Raw genomic sequence first — 16,915 nt, 5'->3', positions numbered from 1 at the left:
TAGGACATGTCCCGAGGGCTACAGGTGCCTGAAGGCAGGCGAGAACCCTGACCACGGCTACACCAGCTTCGACTCCTTTGCCTGGGCCTTTCTTGCACTCTTCCGACTGATGACGCAGGACTACTGGGAGCGCCTCTACCAGCAGGTACGTGGGTGCATGGGGCCAGCAGAGAGCTGCCAGGAATGGGCTGTGTCTAGCACCAGGGCCCAGGCTGCACAAATGACTAGTCACAAGCGCCCCAGCAGCTTCCCCACTGGTCAGAAGAGAGGAGGCACAGGGGACGTTTGAGGGATGGGGACTCAGCAAGCAAAGAAACTTTCCTTTAGCTGGTGACCAAGTACCCAGCCCTCTATATAGGATACTCCATGCTCTGTTAGTGGAACACTGGTCCACCCTATGTGACACTTCCTGTGTCAACTGAAATGTTCTGCCTCCTTCCATGGGTGGGGTACTGCCCGCTGTGTGCAGGTCACTCTCTTCAGTAGGTTAGGACACTTCCCTCTATAGGTGGGACATGCTCTACCCGTTCTCCAGGCTGTGGCCATTTGAACCCCTGGCACAGGCAGGCTGGGCAACTTGGGATTTATGACCTTGACCCGGAAGGGGCCGCAGTGAAGATGACCTCCGCCCCCTTGCTGCCCCAGACCCTGAGGTCTGCAGGGAAGATCTACATGATCTTCTTCATGCTTGTCATCTTCCTGGGCTCCTTCTACCTGGTGAACTTGATCCTGGCTGTGGTTGCCATGGCCTACGAGGAGCAAAACCAAGCCACCATTGCTGAGACAGAGGAGAAGGAAAAGCGATTCCAGGAAGCCATGGAGATGCTCAAGAAAGAGCATGAGGTGGGTGAGCAGTGTGGCCAAGGAGCCTCCAGAACAAGCCTTCACCTGATTGTGGATGCCTGTAAGTGTGGCGCCTGCTGGGTAAAAGCTGGTGGCTGTAAGTGATGCATGCTGGGTAAAACTGGCGCCTGGTGGGTAAAACAAGTGTCTGGTGGGTGTAGGTATTTCCTGTGAATGTGGTGTCTGCTGGGTAAAAATTTGTTACCTGCTGGGTAAAGACAAGAGCCTGTTCATGGGGAGGTAAAAGTGGTGCCTGCTGAGTAAAGGTGGGTCCTGTGAGTATGGTGCCTGCTGAGGAACGCTCTTCCCTATGACTGTGGTGTCTTCTGGGTGATGGTGGTGCCAGGTGGGTAAAGGTGGTAGCTCCTGGCTAAAGGTGGTCGCCGTGAGCCTAGTGCATGCTGGGTAGAAGAGAACCATGTGTCCATAGACATAGTTTATCCTAGTCAACGGATGCCTTCTGATGGGGTAGTGAGGAAGATCCAAGGTCGGTGGCCTGAAGAGGCTCAGCAAATGAGCACTGGCGATGCTGCCATGGCTGTCCCCACAGTTCCACACATGGTGGGTGCCGGAGGCTAACTGCAGAGCAAACTTTTTAGAAGCTAGGCCAAGGACATCCACTTCCTTCTCACTGCTCCATGCCACATCCTGCAGCAGCCATTTTGACCAGCCGAACCTTCTCGAAGATCCCCTGCCCTCTAGTTCTGTCACTACCTCGGCTCATCAACACCCCCTCTCCCACCTGCCCCAACACTCCACTCTTGCAAGAACTGCCCACTTAAGCCACTACTCTCTTCATCCCTGGATCTGGATCTTTCTCAAAACATCCTGGGTCTGTCTGAGCTCACCTCTCCATGATGTACTCGTTTGGGGGGGTGTGGGCAGGTCCACTTAACTGTTGGGGAAAACAGAGGTGCTGAGAGTTGCCTGGCCTACCTTGGCCTGAGGTTGCATCATGTCTCAATGACCAAGACATCCCTTCTTCCACCGTTTTTCAGGCCCTCACCATCACGGGTGTGGACACCGTGTCCCGCAGCTCCTTGGAGATGTCCCCTTTGGCCGCAGTAATCTCCCACGAGGGAAGGAGCAAGCAGAGAAAACAAATGTCTTCAGGGTCGGAGGAGTGTGGGGATGACAGGTTCCCCAAGTCCGACTCGGAGGATGGTCCCCGAGCAGTGGTAATCTCCGGCCGTGGCTCTGGCCCTTTCAGGGTGGATCCGGCATCAAAAGGCCGTCGTGCTAGTCCCCTGGTGCTGTCACAGCCCCCACGGTTGCTCCCCAAGGAGAATATTCCTTGAGCCCCCTCCCAGCCCCTCCTGTTTCCCATGGCCACTCTTAGAGTGGAGGAGCCCTGGGCAGAGGGATAGGGTAGGTTTGGGTGTTAGGATATCCCCAACCTCAGCTAAGTCCCCAGCATTGGGGCTGGGACTGAGGGTCTCCCCATGGTGTGGATTGGTAGGAGCTCAAGGATGTGCCCAAATGAGTGAGGGACATGACTGATTGCCCCAGGCCCTGCTCGGGCCAGGCCTGTTTGCAGGGGCCTTCCTGCCCCCTTCTCCCCCAGATAAGCTTGAATCTCAAAGCCCCAGAGGCACAGGCTTCAGGTGAGCAGAGATCCCAGAAGATGCAGGATTGCCTCTAACGCTGCACCCCTCCTCTGAGCACCCCCGGCTCAGCCCATCCAGTTCCTATGTGGCGGACAAAAGCCCTCAATGCTCCAAGTTGAGCTGGGGCCAAAGCCACAAGTGATAAGCTGGGAGCACGGGAAGAGCCGTCTTCATCACGTCCCCTCTCTGTGTGCCCTCAGAATCATCTCAGCATCACCCACGGCCTCAGCAGGACCTCCTTGAAGCCACGCTCCAGCCATGGAAGCATTTTCACCTTCCGCCGACGGGATGTGGGTTCTGAGACAGATTTTGCAGATGATGAAAACAGCACAGCCGGGGACAGTGAGAGCCGCCGCACATCACTGCTGGTGCCTTGGCCCCTGCGCCGGCCTAGTGCCCAGGGACAACCCAGTCCCGGAACCTCAACTCCAAGCCACGTCCTCAATGGCAAAAGGGACAGCGCTGTGGACTGCAACGGGGTGGTCTCCTTGCTGGGGGCAGGCGACCCTGAGGCCACTTCCCCAGGGAGCCGCCTCCTCCGCCCTATGATGCTGGAGCGCCCTATGATGCTGGAGCGCCCCCTGGACACGGTGAGTCCTCCCCGCCATGCAGCGCCAGGCGGGTCCCATCTCCCAGACTGGTCACCAGAGCCAGGTCTAAAAGTATTTACTTTTAGAATAAAGTCAAGTATTCACCAAGTATTTATTGAGCGCCTATTGTGTACTGAGCTCTGGGGGTGAATAAGCCTACCAAAAAAATCTCTGCTTCCTAGAGCTTCCAGACAGACAAAAGTTAAAGAAAGAAAAAAATGTGTATGTATGCATACATGGTATGTAATGATGATAAACAGGGATGACAGTTAAATATTTAGCAGCGAGTAAGGCATGGGCACTGAGACACTGTGGTGACACAGGACCAGTGCCCTAGAGGTCTTGTGTGTGCCAGGTGTGAGCCCTGGAGAGTTGCGGATCATGGAGAATCTGGAGAAGGGCCAGAGTGGCAAGGGAACACTTCTGAGCTTCTGGGCGACAGTTATTCATCAAATTCAAAATATTTTGGCACTTTACAAACTGATACATGTCAAGTAATATTAGCCCAAGCTCTAAGTACTGTGCGAGGACGAAAGTGGGGAAGAGGGAAAGGGAAACCCCCTTATTACAAGGCATTTAAACAATGACCTGAAGGAGGCAAGGAGCGGGGAACCAGGTGAGGGGTGGTATAGCAGAGGGGTTAGCACCCAGATTCTGGAGACAGATGGGGTTTGCTTACCAGCTGGATGGCTATGAGCAAGTTATTTTATTTCTCTCTACCTCAGGTCTCTTGTCTGTAAAATGGATTTAAAATACTCACCTCAGGGAATTCCCTGGTGGTCTTGTGGTTAAGACTCCACACTGCCACTGCAGGGGGCGCAGGTTTGATCCCTGCTAAGGGAACTAAGATCCCGCATGCCACGCGGTGCAGCCAAAAAATAAAATAAAATAGTAAAATAAAATAAAATACCCACCTCAGGATTGAAGCCAGGATGAACGCATAAAGCAATCAGGACACGCACGAGTACGTTGATGTGGTGATAATGTTGTAGTAACATACTGTCATTGCATCATCTGTGGGAAACATGTTCCAGGCCTAAGGAACAGCAAGTGCAAAGGCCCTGAGACAGAAGCATGCCTAGTGTATTGGAGGAAATGCCACGAGGGCAGTGTGGCTGGAAACCAGGAAGTAAACGGGAGGGGAGTTGGAGCAATTGTCAGAAAGGTGACGGGAAGGGAGGGCCAGGTCATGAGAGGCCAGTCAGAGCTTTGATCACTCAGTCAGCCTATCCCATGACAGGCTGATGTCCGCCCAACCAGTCACCGAGTGCCCTTGCTGCCCCCTGCCCCCAGCACAGGGCTCAGAGCAGCCCACCCAGGAAAAGGGCAAATGTGGGTCTCAGACCCTGAGGCCTGCAGGAGGTGGAGGAGGGCAGACCTTCTGAGGAAGCAGGGCAAGACAGGGAAACCTGATCAGGAAGGTGGAGGCAGGCTGAAGAGGGTGCTCACAGCCAGATGGCCTGTTTTGCTCCAGCTCAGACACTTGCTCTAGCTGTGGGACTTTGCACAGGCAATTAATCTCTCTCTGCCTCAATTTCGTCATCTGTTAAGTGGAAATAAAAATAATATCCACATCAGAAGGTGGTGGTGAGGACTAAAAGTGTTAATACCTGCCTGGTGCTTAGACCAGTACTTGCCTCATGTTCAATAATAATTATTATTATCTATGATTGTTATTATTGAGCAGGACGGAAGGAGTGAAGACTTGGGGCCCTCGTGCTCCTCTGGAGCAGGGAGTCAAGGAGAGGGTCCTGGGAATGCACTGGGTGCAGACCATAGCTTCTGGGTGGGTCTGGGGACCCACCTGGCCATTACCTGGAGGGTGGGGGTCTGGCTTCCCAAGAACACAGATTCCCAGTTGCTGCAGGTCCAGCCCTGGAGCCTCAGCCTTGTGGAATCAGGTCAACAGCTGGAGCGCTAATAGAATTCCCTAATCTCATTAGGGAGAAAATCATCTCATTGTACTGCACACGTCCGGAGGAATCCAAGTTCAAACACTTCATTACCGGGAGCTCTGACTTCACCCATTCTCACTTCTGTGGGGCCCATTTATAACCTTAAAGGGATTAGCGGGCCAAGGGGGTTATCTGCAAAGTTAAAGGAATTAGTGGACCAAGATGGAGATGTTGAAAAGTTAAAGAGATTAGCAGGCTGTAGGCCTCTGAGGATGCCTTCCCTGCTTCAACTGGGTCCCTGGTGACACCTCTGCCCAGTTCTAGTCTGAAAACAAAGCACAGTGTCAGGCACATAGTGGTTTCTTCATCAACATAGGAGGCGGCAGGCCCAACAGACAGCTCACTTTAATTTGGGGCAGAGGGTGAAGGTTTACTTTGCCTGCTGTCTGTATGTGTGCCTGGCCCCAAAGGCAGAGGGAGTGGGGGAGGCACCTTGAACAGATTCTTCTCCCTCCTACCCACGCCCCTCCCTGCCCCCGTCATCTTAGGGACAGAGCTAGAACTTAACTCAAGCCCCTGAGTGCCAAGTATTTATCCATTTAACCCATATCTATCCAGTGCCAGCCCTCTGCGTAGAGTGCCAGTCTTTAAGGCTCCAAGGATATAACAGTGAACAGAACAGACAAGAGCTCTGACCTCATGGAGTTGGCATCGTAGGCAGGAAGAAAGAGAGTAAACTGATCAATATTTCTAGGGACCAGTAAGGGTCATGTGATAGATAGTTGCTAGGGGGAGGGCTGGGAATGGGGGCTATTAGTTAGAATATGCAGGGAAGTCCTTTATGTGGAGGTGACGTTAAAATTGACCAACAGGTGATTTTAGGGAGCCAGCCACGAAGATGTGGAAAAATAGTGTATTAGGCAGAAGGGACAGAAAGTGTAAAGGCACTGAAGAGGAATAAGCTCAACGTGTTTAAGGGATGAGAGGGGCCAGGCAGGGCTGGGTGTGGTGGAAACAGAAGGGGATATAAAATGAGTTTGAGGAGTTAGGATTTAGGCTATGCAGGGCCTTGTAAACTATAGAAAAGTTTGGATTTACTCTGAGTAAGATGGGGGGAGTTGTTGATCAGAGGATTATCATGATCTGGTTTACTTTTTAAGGGAATCCCTTTCAGCTGTGTAGAGAATAGAGGGGAGAGAAGAGGCCAGTTAGGAGGCTGTTGTAGTAGTTTTGGGAAAGAGAGGATGACAGCTTGCACTAGGACAGTGTATCAGTCAGCTATTTCCACAATACTGCTGTGTACCAAACTACCCCCAAAGTCAATGGTTAACAACAAGCCTTTATTCTCACGCTCACTTCTCTGCAAGTTGACCATGGTTTGGCTGGTCTAGGTTGACCTTGGCTGGGCAGCTCTGCCTCAGACTGCACATGGCCTGGCTCCATACTATAGGTTAGGCTCAGGGCTGCTCCCCTTGTCTTTGTCCCGGGCTGAAAGTGTGGCAGCTACTCGGGGAAGCTCTTTTCCTGGAGGATTACTGGAGCACAAGAGCAAGGCAAATGGCACAAGCACATTCAAAGCTTCTGTTCACATCATGTCCACTAACACTCCCTTGGCCAAAGCAGGCGTGTCACCAGTAAGACAGGGAATTTTGCTTCAGTCACAGTGGGAGAGGAAAAGGTAAATATTTGCTGAATGATAACCCAAACTATCACAGATGGTAAAGGAGAGAAGTTGGGAGAATTTAAGACATGCTTGTGAGTTAAGCTGGCCAGATTTGTAGTTGCATTGGACCTAGGGTACTACTGTTCCACCAGCTATCTCAGCTTTCTCAGGTGCCTCTGCTTGAATACTTCAGTGGCTGGGAGCTCACTCCCTCCCTAGGCAACAGTTCAAGGCAGTCCTACCAATCGCAAAAGCTGACCTGAACTTGAGCCCAGATCATTTTGGTACCCACCCCGGGCCCTGGCTCTGCCACCCTGCGTTGTCTAGGCCCATCTTCCCTCTGACAGATTATGGAGCCTCGCTCTTGCACGCTGAACAGCGCAGTGCCTTTAGCAGCCCCAGCTTGGGCTCACGGACCGTGGTCATGCACGGCCATGCTGACATGAAGTCTTTGCGGGCCCCTCTTGGTTCCGTGGGGGGCTCTGAAGTAAGCCTCGGGAATGTCTGCTGCCACCCCCTTCATTAGGACACACCCCGTCGCCATTTGTAGGCCTGGTTCTTTTACTTATAAAAATGACACAAGCACGTTGAAAACAAATCCAACAGTGCAGAAGTAAAACTCCTTGCCCTTCCCACACAATCCCATTCCCCGGATATAGCCACTTTAACAATTTAGTGTGTTATCTTCCAGATCTTTTTCTTGTTTTCTCATCAAACTGTTTGTCTTGGAAGTGCTCCCATGGGAACATATGTGTAACAGCCTCGTTCTCCTTATTGTCTGCGTCAGAGTCCAGAGTTGGACTGTATCCATAATTGATTTTAATATTCTTCCTATTGATCAGTTGTTTTGTTTTTACGGTATTTGCAACAACGCTGCAGTGAACATTGTTGCATACGTATTTTTGGTGCACGTGTCTAATTATTTATGAAGTTTGATTACTAGACAAGGAAGTGCAGAGCCAATGTAAAATTTTCTTGGTAGATGTAGCCAACCTGCCTCCACAAAAGCTCCCACCAGCTGTGTCTGAGCATTGTGCTTTACGCTTCCATTAATGTCACCTTAGAGCACGGTGGATTTTTTTTGAGCTTTTGTTGACTCTGGGGAGCTTGGGGTCAATTAAGACTCCCAGATTGTTTTTGCATGTACTGATGTATATGTCAGCATCTGGCTAAAAGAACCTGGTACATGTCATTTCCCGTCCACACTCAGGAATCACCACTAATGAGAGATGGTGGAAAAAAAAAGAGAATGAAGGAGATAATGATTGGCGAGAGGGGAGTTGTTAGCTGGGAGGGAGTTGGGAGCAAAGAAGCCCAGCACCCAGTGTCCCATCAAGACCCCCATGTGGCCCCCTGTGACCTCTCCAACCTGAGTCTGGGGCAGCTGCCCCAGATCCAGGCAGACCCCCGTCCCCAGGCTGATGCATATCTCCCGGTTACACCCAGACCACACCGTCGGAGGAGCCAGGCAGGCCTCAGATGCTGACCCCCCAGGCTCCGTGTGTGGATGGCTTCGAGGAGCCAGGAGAGCGGCGGCGAACCCTCAGTGCAGTCAGCGTCCTCACCAGCGTACTGGAAGGTCAGCCCTGGTGTCATCCAAACACTCCCCACTTCTAGTCTGAGCACCCTCACAGTTAGCCAGGCCTGAGCCAAGTTCACCCCAGCTGCTTTGCCTGCCTTGGACATCCGCACAGCTGTCCCAGACTTTTCAGTCTCTGTGGCCTGTCCTGGGTGTCTTTTCGTCTGTTCCAGCTAGTTTTGTCCTGGGCATCCTCAGGAGCCATGTCTGTGTTTCTTCCAAGCATCCTCACAGCTGTCCTGGCCTGTCCTAGGGGCTCATTGGTCTCATCCTGTCCTCTCCCAAGCATTCCCATGTCTGCTGGGACCATCCCATCCCAAGCATGCCTGTTCTAGCTTATCCCAGCCATCCCCATATCTACCCCAGGTTATTCCAAGCCTCCCACATCTGTCCAAGCCTGTCCCACTTTAGGCAACCTCACATCCAATCCATCCTGAACTTGGCACCCCCTGATTTGTCCTCTCCTGTCCAACATGACTTCTGTCCCAGGCATCCCCCCCGCATCTGTCCTGACATGTCTCAGATATCCACATCTGTTCCTACCTGTTGGGTCCTGGGTGTCCTTATATCTGAACTCGCCTGTCTCAGATGTTGTCTCAGCCTATACCTCCCCTGAGTGTTCGCAGATCTATGTGGGAGTGTTGTCTCAAGAGAGCCCACATTTGTCCAAATCTATCTTGTCCCAGTTTTCCCCACATCCATCCTGGTTTTCTGTCCCTGTGGCCCTCTTCTCCCGTATTCCCAGAGTAAGGAGCCAGGACATAGGCCACTCTTTCCCTTAGTCATCCCTGCCCCTCTTTCTGTCCCCCTGTCATGTAGCAGCCCTGTCATCTCCTGGGTAGGTCATACATCTTTTCTGGAATACCACGAGTTATATAAGAGTTGGTCAACAAAAACAAACCAGCTCACTGGCTCTCTGCCCCGCCCCCTCCCACCCAGAGTTGGAGTCTCACCGCAAGTATCCGCCATGCTGGAATCACTTTGCCCAGCGCTACCTGATCTGGGAGTGTTGTCCACTGTGGATGTCCATCAAGCAGAGAGTGAAGATCATGGTCATGGACCCATTCGCCGACCTCACCATCACCATGTGCATCGTGATTAACACACTCTTCATGGCACTGGAGCATTACAACATGACAACTGAATTTGAGGAGATGCTGCAGGTCGGAAACCTGGTAAGGGCTGCTGGCAGCTGTCTCTCAAATGGGCATCGTGTTGTGAAGGGCTCTTGGCCAGCTGGCACAGCCTTTGTGGGTAAGGGAGGAGTGACTCAGAACACGAAAGGATCTTCTGAAGATAGGAGTCATTGTGGAAGACCTTGTGGGCGGAGCCTCAGGATCAGCTTTCGTGACAGATGTAATTGGGAGGGAGAGGTTAGGGATAAAGATGCCCAAAAGCTAGAAAACAAAAGTGAGTTGAGTGTGAGCCTGAAATGTGTGGGGACATGAGGTGTGGCAGTTAGTAACGGAGGAGGAGAGTGTATGCAAAAAGAGGCAGTTCTCTTAGGGAAAGGATGGATGGATGGCTGGATGGAGAGAAGGAGGAAGGGAAGGATAGAGAGATAGATGGATGGATGGATGGATGGATGGAGTGAGTAAATCAGGCAGAGCCAGATTTGAATTCTGACTCAGCTCTTACTAACTATGTGACCTCTAGCAGATTACTTAGTTTCAGTAATTGGTACAGTAAGTATTTGTTGAACTTAATAAATGTAAAATTAGTATGACAATATCAACTTCATAGGAAGCTAATGAGGATTGAATAAGATAATGTGTATAATGTGCTTGGCTCAGAGTTTGATAAACCATAAGCACTCAAAAGATAGCTGTGGTTATTATCTTTGTTGTTGTTATTAAGGAGACTGTCCCTGGAAGTCAGAATGTCTGGGTTCTAATTCTGATTTTTTTCTTCTTGACACCAAATCGAGTCCTAGCTCTTCACTCTGAAGATGGAAAACTGAGGCCAGAGAGGTGACATAGTGATGGCATAGCTGGGCATGTAGCTGTTGTCTCCTGACTCTGGGGGACAGGGTCCTACTGGCTCTGTCCAGGTAAACAAAGGGTCGACCCTTCTGCAGAAGATCCTAGAGCAAAGCGGCAGAGAGCCCACTGGCCTCTGAAAGGAGCTCCTGGGATCATCACTGAGGTTGAGTGGGGGGAGGGGGTCATTCATTCCAAGCTCTCTCCTCTTGCAGACCCAGCCCTGTCTTGGTCCCAGCTGCACAGGTGGCCCCCATACGTAGGCATGTCTCCTACACTGTGGAGTGTGAGGATTTTCTTCCCTTATTACTTACCATATCCAGAACTCTAGATAGTTCTCTACAGGGTCTATTCAAATTTTTTCACAAATGTGAGTCCGTTTTGCTGTGATTCTGCTTTTCTTTTCTTCTTCTGTATACAAACAGAAGGAAAAGCTAGATATCAGTCTGTAAGAGTCTTGTGGCACAGTTGTGCCTGCCTTGTGTTGGGTGGTCTTCAGAGCGTGGGTACATAGGATTTCAGTTGAATACAGTTTTAATGGAATGTGACCGTTGGGTTGGACTGAGCAGCAGTCGAGGTGATGAAGAGCACTGATGGCTTCCCTGGAGCATTAAGTTGTGATTGAATTGCAGTTGTGTTAAATTTGTGGTTCAGTTATTAGTAATGGGTCATGTCATTGGATTACAGCTCTATTTTGTTCTGTTTGGATAGCTATATTGCTAGTATGTAAGGTTTTGATTGTCTTGCAGTTAATGTATTCTAGATGGTTTAAATATTAAATGTAAAGAAACAAAATCACAAAAATAAGCATGGGTAAATAATCTTGGTGTGAAAAAATCCTTTCCAAGTATGTCACTAAAGACAAATTCCATAAAGGAGAAGATTGATAGATTTCACTAATGTTTAGCCCATCATATAAACAAAGGCAAAAGGCAAATGAAACGTCTGTTCCTAGCAATACTGTGGACAAGGAAACCTGAGATGTTTCCAACTATGAAACAAAAATACAGCAAACATTCTTTGACATGCATAGTAAAGTTCATGAGAAAGTAACAAAAACCCCCAAGTGCCAAAAACAAAGAGGTACTTAGGAACCATAGCAGTAAACCTGTGAAATTGTTCTGTAGTTGCCCTAGGGGGTGGGAGGGGTGCTGATCCGAGTAATCTTGGGGGCTTGGATTTCTGTGAACACACAGGGACAGGACTTATATTTGGGACAGTGCAGGTAGGGTTTGGAACTGAGTAGCCCCATAAGAATATGACCCTATGTTCAGCAAAATGGTGAACTAAAATAAATCCACACACTGACCCTGGGAAACAATAAGGAAGGAAGGTTGTCAGTCTCAGCCAGGGCTGGAGGGGGGTGAGGGGGTGGGGAAAGTAACCTCCAGAAGCTTGTGACTATGAATTTGACCTTATACAGATCTGGAGTTCAAATTTATACCTGGGTGTTCCTGGAAGCTATGTCTGAAAAATTAATGCACAAAGTGATCCTGGCAATCATAGCTAATACTTGTTGAACACCTAATTTTTATAACAACCAGTAAGGGGGATGGTATTATTATTACCCCTATTTTACTAATAAGGTAATAGAGGCACAGAGTGGTGAAATAATTTAACCAAGGTCACACAGCCAGGAAGTGAAAGACCCAAGATTCAAATCCAAGCCATTTGTATCTAGAGTTCATCCTCTTACCTAGTGCCTTACACTGCTGTGCTGCAGCACTAGCTTTTTTCCCATCTCCCTGCTTCGAGTCCAAATTATACTGGAGTCCTTGTCAGTGTGGTAAGAGAAGGAAAAGAAGAATTATCTATAGAAACAATCCAAGAAAATCTACAGAAAGACAATTAGAACCAGTAAGAGAGTTCAGCAATGTTGGTAGGTACAGACTCTACATACTAAAATTAATTCTGCTCCTAGCCACCATCAATGATCATTTGGAGAGTAATTTCTAAAAGTTAACACTTACAATAGCAATAAAAACTGTGAGGAATCTAGGAATAAATGTAGCAGAAGATTGTAAATTTTATATGAAAAAAATGACAAAACCATTGAAAAATATAAAAGAATAAATTAGTGAAGAGATATGCCATTTTCATGGATAAAATTCTGAATACTGTAGAGATATCAGTTCTTACCAAATTAACCTGGATGTTTAATGTAATTCTGATCAAAATCCCAACACATTTTTACCCATGGGATTTGAACAAGCGATCCTAAAATTAATATGGAAAAATAATGTCTATGAAACAAATTAATGAATCAGCTGGGGAGCTTACCGTACCATGTATAAGATGTATTATAAAGCTATAGTAATTGAAACATTATAGTATTGGTGCAATATAGAAAAATGGACCAGTACTACAGAATCAAGAACTCAGAAATAAGAAATGCATATTTAGAGACTTGATAAATATCAGAGATGGCATTATAAATCAATATGAAAATGACAGACTATTCAATAAATAAGATTGGGAAGAATAGTTATCTTCTTTTTTTTTTTTTTGGCTGCACTGCATGGCATGCGGAATCCTAGTTCCTGGACCAGAAATCGAACCCACGCCCCCTGCAGTGGAAGCACTGGAAGCATGGGGTCTTAACCACTGGACCATCAGGGAAGTCCCCAGAATGGTTATCTCTATGGAAGAAAATAAATTAGATCCCTACCCCATACCATATTCATTAATTAGTTGCAGGGAAATGGATTCAACACCTAAAAGCAATAAAATAAAATTTTAAAGCTTTTAGAATAAAAATGTGGAAGAATATTTAAAATTTGGAGGTTAGGAAGGCTTTCTCCAACATACAAAAAGTTTATACCATGAAAGAAAAGATTGCTAAATTTACCTATGTTAAACAATTTGTAATATGTGTACAATAAAGGATATGGTAAACAAAGTGAAATCACTACCCCAAACTGGAAATGGATGTTATGAAAAGTATTTAACTGGAAAGACATGGAATCCAGAATATGCATTGAATGCTTACACATCAATAAAGAGAAGAGGGACAATCCACTGGCAAAAACACAACCACAACAATGGACAGAAGAAATGACAGAAGAGGAAATTCAGATAGTTATAAACAGATGAAAAGAAACACAGAGGAATGCAAATTAAATCAACATTGAGATACTGTTTCTCACCCATTAGAGAATCAGAAGTAAAATTCTGTGTGTTGGCAATGATATGAAACAGCGGCAACTCACACTTTGTAAGAGTGTCAATTTGGTACAACCATTTCAGGGAACAGTTGTACAGTATCTGATAAGTCACGGATATGCATACCCTATAACAATTTCAGATATACATATTCTTGAGAAAGTCCCACATGTCTGTATAAGGAGACGTGTACAAGAAAGCTCTTTGCTGCATTGTTAGTCACAGGGAAAATTGGAATCAATCTAAATGTCTATCCCTCCACTTAAAAATGGATAAATAAATTGTGGTGTTTTCATACTGTGCACAGTTAGAAGGAATATGTATACATCTTTCAGTATGGATAAATCTCACAAACATGATGTTAAGAATAAAAGGAACTTGCAAAAAAGAACACATGTGGTTATAGAAACCTTAAAACAATGCAAAAATACTATGCATTAAAACTGTAAAAACATGCATGGGAATGATAAACATCAAATTCAGGATGGTGATTACCTTGGAGTGAATGTAGTTCTATGGGTTTTACCTGCGATGGCAGGTGGTGATCAAGACTATGCAGAAGAAGACAACTGTTTAGGTTCATGTCAGGTTCCATCATGTGGGCCAGTGACTTAACTTCTCTGTATCTCAGTTTCCCTATCTGTAAAATGGGGATAACAATAATATAGAGTTATTGTGAGGATTAAGTGATTCAATATATGTAAAGCACTAGTACAGCACCTGGCATATAGTAAATGCTATTTAAGTCTTTGCTATTATTTTGAGGGAAAAATGAAACAAGATTTGCAGCAAATATGGCAAAATGTTAATATTTGGTAGAGTTTGGTAGTGGGTACAAAGGACGCATCATATTATTCTATACTTGTTTATATGCTTAAAATATTTTATAATTTTTAGAAAGTACAACGACAAAGATAAATGACAAACCAAGAAAATTGCAATGCACACAGTAGATAAAGGGATAATACCCTTAATATATAAAGTATATATATAAACAACAACAAAAAAAGGCAAACACCCTAATAGGAAAACAAGTAAAGGATATGAACAGGCAATTTCACAAAAGGAGAAATACAGAAATCAAAGAAATATCCAACAAGGCAACAGTAAAAGATGGCTTTTGTCCTATTGGATTGGAAAGGTTAGTGGGACAGGAATTAACATTTTTATGAGGGAAAGTTATCCCACGTGGTTCATGGATTTGGTTAAAACCGATCTCTGAGGATCTTTTAGCAGCTATGTGTCAGAATCTCTAAAAATGCTTGTTGGCTATGCAATTCCATTTCCAGAAATTTATACTAAGAAAATAATTGGGCAAGTTGTTTTAAAATATGTATGTGAAAGGATATCTATTATGGCAATGGTTTTTTAAAATTTATTTATTTTATTTATTTGGCGTCATCAGATCTTAGTTGCGGCATGCAGGGTCTTAGTTGAGGCATGCAGGATCTTTCGTTTTGGCGCGAGGGCTCTTCGTTGCAGCACGCAGGCTCAGTAGTTGTGGTGCGCGGGCTTAGTTGCCCCGAGGCATGTGGGATCTTAGTACCCCAATCAGGGATCAAACCTGCGTCCCCTGCATTGGAAGGAGGATTCTTAACCACTGGACCACCAGGGAAGTCCTGGCAATGTTTGTAATAGGGACAAAAGAATGCCCATCACAAAGAAATGGTTAAACTACTTACAGCACATCTGTACCGTGGAATATCCCACAACTATTTTATTTTAAAGGAAAAAGAAAATAATGCTGTAAGTGATGTTTAAATGGCATGGAAGGATGTTCACAAGGTGTTACATTTCAAAAGCAAGTTTACAGTGTGTACAGGATGATCCCATTAAAGACATTAGCCAAGGTCAGGAGAGTTTGGGGTTTCTCAAAAGTCCTCCCACTTTCTGGGAAGCCACCATTAGCACTGATGACTCCGTGTGCCACCTGCCAGGAGTCGGGGGAGGTGGGTGCCCACACTCACAGCCTGCCTGCTAGATCCCAGTGAGCCTATAAATCATGCAGAGCCGTTTGTATCTGAAGCCCCTGCCTGGGCCTGGAGTTTTCAGCAGCTATAATAAATGAGGCCAATGAGAACAACAACCGCCCTCTCTTAGGCAGTATCCACTTGACATCCATTAGCTCTAACTCTTAGACACCATCTATGGTGTTATTATTATTATCCCCATTTTACATATGGGAACACTCAAGGCTCAGAGAGATGGGGAAACTGGCCCAAGATCCCACTGTGGCAGACCCTGCTTTGGAACTCGGGTCTGGCTGCCGTTCTCTGCACATCTTAAACCATCCAGCTTTGATCTCATGTCCTTACAATGCCAGTGGTGATCCTTTGAAAGGAGTCACACCAAAATTCATGTACTTCTAAAGCAGTGGTTCTCAAGCTTAGCTGCACATTAGAATCACCTGGGAAGTTGATAAAACTCTCGCAACTTGGGTACTCCAGTCCAACTTAACTCGAATCTGTGGAGGTGGGACCCAGGCATCAATACTTTTAAAATTCCTTAGGGGGTTCAAAGCGCACCAAGTTTAAGAACCATTGCTCAAAAATAGCACTTCTCAAACTTCAAATCACCTGTGAGTCTGGTCACAATGCAGATTCAGATTCAGCAGGTCTGGGGCCTTCAAGATTCTGCATTTCTGAAGACCTTCCAGGTGATGCTGTTGGTTCTTCTGCTCATCACCTCCCCAAAGGCAATCCCCAAGAGCCTCCCTCTGCTGTCTTTTTCTTGCTGACTTCCAACACCACCTTGTATCTGTTATTTTGCTGCCAGAACAGCTGCGAACCTGGGCAAAGTGAGGTGGGGGTTCTTTCCTGAGCTCCTTTACCGAGACATGCGTATTAGCACTCGTGGGTCTTAAGCACACACTCACTCACCCTGGCATCTTCAGGCAGTGGCCGGGGAGACCAGAGGGCTGGGACCAAGGAAGGGCAAATCCAGGCCCCACCCTTAGGAGCTCTCAGCAAAGCCCGACGCAGGGAATGCAGCTGGGTGAGGGCCGTTGCTGAGTAGGGAAGGCCTCAGGAAGACAGGGACATGGAGCTGGGCGCTGCAGGAGGTCTAAGGCCCAACCACTTGCATGCTTATTCAGCCAATATTGATGGCCCGCCTGTAGGCTGGGCACTGTTCCAGGTACAGTAAGACAGGAAAGGTCCCTCCTACTGTGGAGTTTACAGTCTAGCCAGAGGAGACTCAGCATACAAACACACAGCTACCGTACAGTATGTCAGGGTGGCATATGAGGGAACAAAAAATAAAGCAAGGAAAAAAATAATAATAAAATAAAAATAAATAAATAAAGCAAGGAAGAGGATAAGCACAATCGCGGGCGGGGCCCCGATTTTAAGTGTTGAGAAGTTTTGTTGAGTTGATTAGGTGGCTTTTAAGCAGAGACCTGAAGGGAGTGAGTCCTGTGGATTGGGGAGGGGAGGATCCAGGGAAAGGGAGCAGCAGGTACAGAGGCCCTGAGGAGGTGATGACAAGGAGGCAAGCGTGGCTGGAAGAGTAGTGGGAGATGGGGTCAGAGAGATGGAAAAGTTATGGGGGCAGGGAAAGCGGCAGAACCTAAGGATGCCTCTTCACATGTGAGGGCAG

General features: G+C 47.2%; 1 protein-coding gene across 7 annotated transcripts in view; it reads left to right on the top strand.

The window, feature by feature from the left end:
• Positions 1–16,915, top strand: part of SCN5A (sodium voltage-gated channel alpha subunit 5) — a gene marked incomplete at both ends in the record, with an annotated part of 85,611 nt that overhangs the window by 24,841 nt on the left and 43,855 nt on the right. For all 7 annotated transcript variants that reach the window (XM_082848749.1, XM_082848747.1, XM_082848753.1 and 4 more), the window contains 6 exons: positions 4–145; positions 646–843; positions 1,842–2,021; positions 2,651–3,040; positions 8,045–8,177; positions 9,117–9,352. In XM_082848749.1, the coding sequence (XP_082704875.1) occupies positions 4–145; positions 646–843; positions 1,842–2,021; positions 2,651–3,040; positions 8,045–8,177; positions 9,117–9,352 (1,279 nt within the window). The remainder of the gene's footprint in view (positions 1–3; positions 146–645; positions 844–1,841; positions 2,022–2,650; positions 3,041–8,044; positions 8,178–9,116; positions 9,353–16,915) is intronic.

Source organism: Leucopleurus acutus, assembly GCF_964270905.1.
Source record: "Leucopleurus acutus genome assembly, chromosome: 10".
In the NCBI taxonomy this organism is placed as follows: Eukaryota; Metazoa; Chordata; class Mammalia; order Artiodactyla; family Delphinidae; genus Leucopleurus; species Leucopleurus acutus.
The sequence above is the reverse complement of the archived record's forward strand: the minus strand, read 5'-3'. Positions and strand labels throughout refer to the sequence as shown.